General features: G+C 41.5%; 1 protein-coding gene across 1 annotated transcript; it reads left to right on the plus strand.

Moving 5' to 3' along the window:
* Positions 1-75: 75 nt before the first annotated feature.
* On the plus strand, positions 76-6,631 carry mrpl22 (mitochondrial ribosomal protein L22). Its single transcript, XM_033644966.2, has 7 exons — positions 76-183; positions 281-323; positions 3,146-3,281; positions 3,536-3,601; positions 3,941-4,018; positions 4,274-4,343; positions 6,288-6,631. Exons 1-7 carry the CDS (start codon positions 159-161, stop codon positions 6,494-6,496), a joined length of 627 nt encoding a protein of 208 aa, XP_033500857.1. The 5' UTR covers positions 76-158; the 3' UTR covers positions 6,497-6,631.
* The last annotated feature ends 424 nt before the right edge of the window (positions 6,632-7,055 follow it).

Raw genomic sequence — 7,055 nt, forward strand, 5'->3', positions numbered from 1 at the left:
ACCATTAATTTTATTTTTTACACAACTGCTAAGCCGACTTAAAATAGTAATGGTTTGCTAAAAAAGGTCGTATAAGCAGTCAAGACAACAAATGTCGCTGTTAACACTGTAAACATTACTACCGGAAAGCGAACACGGCAGCGTCGTAAAAAAGCAACATGGCGGCTGCAATGACAGGACGTGGTGAGAGATTCGCAGCCTAATTCTCCACAAATTACCCATGTTACTACATTTATTGTGTCTGCTGACGATATTTTAACCTTGTCGTATTTGTTTTCAGGTATGGCTTTTATTAGGAATATTTCCGGAGGGTTACACTCAAGGTACGTACCTAGACATTAGTGTAGCATCGTGGCTAACGTTACCTAGCTATCACAGTCTCTGCAGAAGGACAAATGTCTGTGGACTGCTTTAACGGGCTAATCAATCACATCACCGTGAAAACCACCTAGCGTTAATTGAAATTCAAAGTAAATAATTTTGGCAAGTGACGCTATGAAATACAGAACCTCGGTGTGACTTTGCTGTAAATGTCAGTTTCTGACTGTTTTTGTCTGTGACATGTCACCCAGGCAGAATAATGTATGTCTATGTAACTAGTGACTATTTTTTACCCATGTATTGCTAACTTTCTTTATCCTGCTGACTGTAACGTCAAAACATGCATTTATTAATCATTATAGAGGATTCAACTTCAATATCAGAAAGGTTGCTGTGGCCATTCTCTCTAAAAACATTTTAACCTACCTTAATGACCACAGTCACTGTTTTTTGTTCCCTTTCTTTTCTTTTCTTATAACATGCTGACAACTCTCAGTTCACAGTGTCAGCAGCATTACGCATAGACATACAGTACAGGCCAAAAGTTTGGACACACCTTCTCATTCAATGCGTTTTCTTTATTTTCATGACTATTTACATTGTAGATTCTCACTGAAGGCATCAAAACTATGAATGAACACATGTGGAGTTATGTACTTAACAAAAAAAGGTGAAATAACGGAAAACATGTTTTATATTCTAGTTTCTTCAAAATAGCCACCCTTTGCTCTGATTACTGCTTTGCACACTCTTGGCATTCTCTTCATGAGCTTCAAGAGGTAGTCACCTGAAATGGTTTCCACTTCACAGGTGTGCCTTATCAGGGTTAATTAGTGGAATTTCTTGCTTTATCAATGGGGTTGGGACCATCAGTTGTGTTGTGCAGAAGTCAGGTTAATACACAGCCGACAGCCCTATTGGACAACTGTTAAAATTCATATTATGGCAAGAACCAATCAGCTAACTAAAGAAAAACGAGTGGCCATCATTACTTTAAGAAATGAAGGTCAGTCAGTCCGGAAAATTGCAAAAACTTTAAATGTGTCCCCAAGTGGAGTCGCAAAAACCATCAAGCGCTACAACGAAACTGGCACACATGAGGACCGACCCAGGAAAGGAAGACCAAGAGTCACCTCTGCTTCTGAGGATAAGTTCATCCGAGTCACCAGCCTCAGAAATCGCAAGTTAACAGCAGCTCAGATCAGAGACCAGATGAATGCCACACAGAGTTCTAGCAGCAGACCCATCTCTAGAACAACTGTTAAGAGGAGACTGCGCCAATCAGGCCTTCATGGTCAAATAGCTGCTAGGAAACCACTGCTAAGGAGAGGCAACAAGCAGAAGAGATTTGTTTGGGCCAAGAAACACAAGGAATGGACATTAGACCAGTGGAAATCTGTGCTTTGGTCTGATGAGTCCAAATTTGAGATCTTTGGTTCCAACCGCCGTGTCTTTGTGAGACGCAGAAACGGTGAACGGATGGATTCCACATGCCTGGTTCCCACTGTGAAGCATGGAGGAGGAGGTGTGATGGTGTGGGGGTGTTTTGCTGGTGACACTGTTGGGGATTTATTCAAAATTGAAGGCACACTGAACCAGCATGGCTACCACAGCATCCTGCAGCGACATGCCATCCCACCCGGTTTGCATTTAGTTGGACGATCATTTATTTTTCAACAGGACAATGACCCCAAACACACCTCCAGGCTGTGTAAGGGCTATTTGACCAAGAAGGAGAGTGATGGAGTGCTGCGGCAGATGACCTGGCCTCCACAGTCACCGGACCTGAACCCAATCGAGATGGTTTGGGGTGAGCTGGACCGCAGAGTGAAGGCAAAGGGGCCAACAAGTGCTAAACACCTCTGGGAACTCCTTCAAGACTGTTGGAAAACCATTTCAGGTGACTACCTCTTGAAGCTCATGGAGAGAATGCCAAGAGTGTGCAAAGCAGTAATCAGAGCAAAGGGTGGCTATTTTGAAGAAACTAGAATGTTTTCAGTTATTTCACCTTTTTTTGTTAAGTACATAACTCCACATTTGTTCATTCATAGTTTTGATGCCTTCAGTGAGAATCTACAATGTAAATAGTCATGAAAATAAAGAAAACGCATTGAATGAGAAGGTGTGTCCAAACTTTTGGCCTGTACTGTATGTCAGTGTAACCTGCCACATTACAAACAAACTTTACTGTATTACAAGATAGGTTCATAACCAAAGTAAGCCCCACTGATGCCAGTCTTTTTTATGGTTCAGATTTGAATTTCTGGAATTAAAGAAAACCATTTTATAAGCTGTGATCCAACATAGTGAACTGTGCTCTCCTGTAGTGTTCATACCCCCACAGTCACAGAGCTCCAGGTGTGAGGAGTTGAGAAAAAAAGCTGAATGTTCAGTGCATGTTGCATTAGTACAAGGGGTTGGGGAAAAATCGATACAGCACAGAATAGCAATGTTGTATCAATATAAGGATGCCAATTATAGTTTTTTTAATGCTTCTTTAGTCCACTAGATACAGTTTGCTGGAATAAAAATGACTTATGTAAGGTGAGCAGACTGAAAACTTTATCAGTTAAAACAGATTTTGACAAAGTTTACCTTAGGGTGCATAATTTGCAGCAAAAAAAGGTATTATCTCGCAACATATTTTGCTATGTTATCGCAATACCCAACATAACGCCAAACCTTTAAATTCACAAAAATGTCTTATGACTAATTTGGATGATCTGATGAAAGTGTGCCACAGTTTTTGTGTGTTTGGTGTCTGCGTTGGTACGACACACATGTAATTAAATGTCCTTTTCCCCTTTCTGAAATGTCTCCCCAGGTTACAGGTTCTGGGTGTCGGTCCTCAGCAGCTCTCATGTCTCCACACCAGCTCCTCACTGGAAGCAAAGAACTGGGAGAGAAAGAACAAGAAGATGTATCCACCTCAGCTACCAGATGAACCTCGCAGACCAGCAGTAAGTCTTTCTGTCTATGAAGTGCAGAGTGAAAGGATGGCGTGGTCTGGTGTCACTTGAAGGAAATAGGTGGATAAAAGGACATAACAATTTCAGAGTGTAGAACTTAGGCATTACTTTGGATTGCTATCCACAAAGTCATGCACCTATGCATGTGTATATGTATCAGTAAGCTGAGCACTAAGTTCCATATCCCTTAAAGGGTGCAGAAGTTGTCTGTTGTCTAAAACCTTTGTGTTTTTCTTCCTCTTCAGGAGATCCACCACAGCAGAAGGCAAATTAAATACAGTAAAGACAAGATGTGGTACCTGGCCAAAATGGTGAGACCCACAGCAGGAAATTTCTTTATCAATATCATATCTTCAAGCAAAGTCAAGTAATCATATCTGTGCACTTTAGAAAGTCAATTTGTAACAACCAGTTGTTTCAAACAGGCGTTGACAGAGATGTCTATTGATGACTGTCAGCTAAGAGAATATTTAGAGAGTTGTGGTACTTAGCAGGGTGATGAATCGACTCTGGTCAGTTAGCAGACTATTTCATTCTGTGTTCAGGGTTGACTTAAGCATGGAGCTGCAGTGAAAAGAAAGTAACACCTTTCTATCCTGTGTGGAAACAGTTATTTTGTTCTTTCATCTCACCGTTTGTTCTTCTCACAGATCCGAGGGATGAGCATTGATCAGGCCATTGCACAGCTGGAGTTCAACGACAAGAAAGGGGCAAAGATAATGAAAGAGGTTCGAAGCTGCATGTTCAGTCTTCCTTATGTTGGCCTGTGTGTGTGTGTGTGTGTGTGTGTGTGTGTGTGTGTGTGTGTGTGTGTTTGATAAAATTAGACACAGCAGTCACAAATAAATGTTAATCAAATTCCTTCATGACTTAAATGCTTTCATCTCTGGCGTTGTTGTTGAGTTGTGTATTCATGCATTATTTTGACACCACACCTATGCAATAGATGTGTATTAATAAAAGTCACATTTTTGTTTACGCAGGTTCTTGAGGAAGCTCAGGAGATGGCGGTCAGAAATTACAATGTAGAGTACAAATCCAACTTGTATGTAGGTAAGTGTCTGCATCACTGGTGGGTTTTACTGCATATACAGCTGCATGTTATTAACACAACAAAACTCAGCTGGATGGCTAACACTTGGGATATCTGCCTGCGTGTGCAGAGCGTGTGCGTCACAGAACCTCTTGCTATTCATTTTGGAGCCCATGTTAGCAGCACAGATACAGCCGTAGCGTCAGACCTGTTAAAACGTAAGTGAACGGGCAACCTTCAAGTGCAAAGTTAGTCCACTAAACAAGCTTTTTTTCCACAAAGACCGCCTCATATCGTTAGGATAAATGTCAGAGAACATATAGAAAACGACATGTAAACATATTGTCTTACCTTACCGGTGTGCTGCCATGTTTGTTTACCATATAGCTCTGCTTTCCAAAGCGCGGCTGAAATATATCTCGCCAGCTCTAGATAAAGCCCAGCTGGATACTACTCCAGATGGAGGTGTCTCGTCCTCGGTCACATCCAGACCTTGAAAATAAGGCTGCAACCGGTCCCATTCCTTGCAACAGAGGCATTCCTCTTCTGTGGGCACTGGGGCACAGCATTCACAGGTACACAGCCATTCCTCCTCTCTCATCCTCTAACATTCAGGCTACTGTCCGGTTCTGCCTTCCAGCTGTTGCTGCTTGTTCAGGCACGGTATGAGATCGCTGCTTGTTCTCGCGATATTTCGGCCGCGCTTTGGAAAGCAGAGCTAAATGGTAAACAAACATGGCAGCACACCGGTAAGGTAAGACAACACATTTACATGTCGTTTTCTATATGTTCTCTGACATTTATCCTAACAATATGAGGCGGTCTTTGTGGAAAAAAAGTTTGTTTAGTGACTAACTTTGCACTTGAAGTTTGCCCGTTCACTTACGTTTTAACAGGTCTGACGCTACTATGTGCCCCGGCTGTATCTAGGCTAACGGCTAGCATGCTAACTATTATTTCCATGTCACTAGTCACTTGAAACGAATTTAGGACGATAGGAGACGGGTTGAAATAAACCGAAATTTCCCTTTAATTTGTTACCACAAGGCTTTTATTGGAAATATTGATGGCTTTATTAAAGGCAAACTTAATGTAGATAGATAGATAGATAGATAGGGCTAGGCGTAAGCAACGCTGTCTGTGTGAACACCACACGAGGTGGTAAGGTAGCCGTCACACACAGGTAGAGGTAGACAGTGTGGCCCGAGCTTAAGTATTAAAAACAAGCAGTGTCTGTTGTTTAAATTTTGGTTTTATGGTTTTAATTAACATGGTCAGTGATAAAATTATAGTTCAATAAGACATTTGGACTGAAAAGCAACATCATATTATCCCATTTAGTGACATCTGGGATAACATCTCAGCGTTATTTGTTTTTTTATTGAGAAGCCTATGTGACATCCTCACAAGAAACACAGACATCAGGACAAGACTGAGCACATACTATTGTCAGTGGAGGTAATAACAATTTGACATTTTAAATAATCAGTGTGTTTTGGCATAAAGTTACATATTTGAGGATACAGTACTTATTAAAATACTTAACCTTGCAAATGAAAACCTTTTGCGTCCCAAAACTTCTCACAAATCTTATTAGTCATCTCATGCTGTCAGCCATTGCGCCAAGAGCAATTTTCAGAAAAAAAAATCTGGATGGGGAAAATGACCTTCAGTAGGGGGGAGAAGGTGTTGAATCCTTTTTTTTAAAAAAGGCAGTATGTTTCTTTTGAGTTCAGATGGTGCGCACAGTGAGTAATTTATGTGGAGTTGCAGACGTTATTACAGATAAGCCTGAACTCAGGACAATTGTTGTTATTTTGACCTGTTTTCATTCAAAGGCACCTCTACAAATTAAATGAGTTATTCTGTACCTTATCTCTTTCTCTCTCTCCCTCTCTCTCTCACTCTTTATCTCATCCCCCCTTTCATCACACACACCATCCCCTGCTGCTCCTCTCCTGCAGCTGAGTCCTACTCAGGCAAAGGGAGGTACTTGAAGCGGATCCGTTACCATGGCCGCGGGATGTTTGGCATCATGGACAAAGTTTTCTGTCACTATTTTGTCAAGCTGGTGGAGGGCCCGCCGCCCAAAACGGAGGAGAAGACGAGCTTTGATCAGGCCAAAGAGTATGTTGAGGGCCTCAAGAACCGAACCATCATCCACAGTCTGTAGACAACCCGATAGGACAGTATTTCACATGTACCTTTCACTGTATGTCTGCGTGTGTGTGTGTGTGTGTGTGTGTGAGAGTGAATGTGTCATTTGACATTTGTAAATAAACAAACAATAAATTGCTTATGAGATCTTAAAGTGTTGCTCATTTTTGGTGTTGTCATTGTCTCATTTTATCTTGAAATAATACAGACTGGGGCCAGTGATGTCATACATAGATATTACACCGAGTAAATTCACCTCTGTTGGTTTTTAATCTATGCCTCACATACAGTCACACAGTTGGCATTAGCCTCATGTCCTTAATGTCCTCAGCACAGTCTCTGGAAGATTGTAGAATTCAGTAAAATACCTGCAGGTACACAGCTCCAGCTCTTGAGTTGATAAGCCCTGGGATGCATTGAACAGAATCCTGTCCAATCAGGCAAATAGATTCTTCCTGCTTTGGTCAGCATTCGCATGGTTAGTCTGTCTGTGCTGGTTCCCAGAAGTTGCATGGGTATTGAAATGAAGTATTTAAATATTAAAGAATGCAGAGGGAAAATAACCTGAAGGCTAC

Source organism: Epinephelus lanceolatus, chromosome 11 (genome assembly GCF_041903045.1).
Source record: "Epinephelus lanceolatus isolate andai-2023 chromosome 11, ASM4190304v1, whole genome shotgun sequence".
Classification (NCBI taxonomy): domain Eukaryota; kingdom Metazoa; phylum Chordata; class Actinopteri; order Perciformes; family Serranidae; genus Epinephelus; species Epinephelus lanceolatus.

What these genes read in the sequence shown, in the direction of transcription:
- mrpl22 (XM_033644966.2), top strand. Translation starts at nt 159, where the DNA reads ATGGCGGCTGCAATGACAGGACGTG. An exon ending in GGCTGCAATGACAGGACGTG is followed by an intron (nt 184 to 280) that starts GTGAGAGATTCG and finishes ATTTGTTTTCAG; the next exon opens with GTATGGCTTTTATTAGGAAT. An exon ending in GGGCAAAGATAATGAAAGAG is followed by an intron (nt 4,019 to 4,273) that starts GTTCGAAGCTGC and finishes TTGTTTACGCAG; the next exon opens with GTTCTTGAGGAAGCTCAGGA.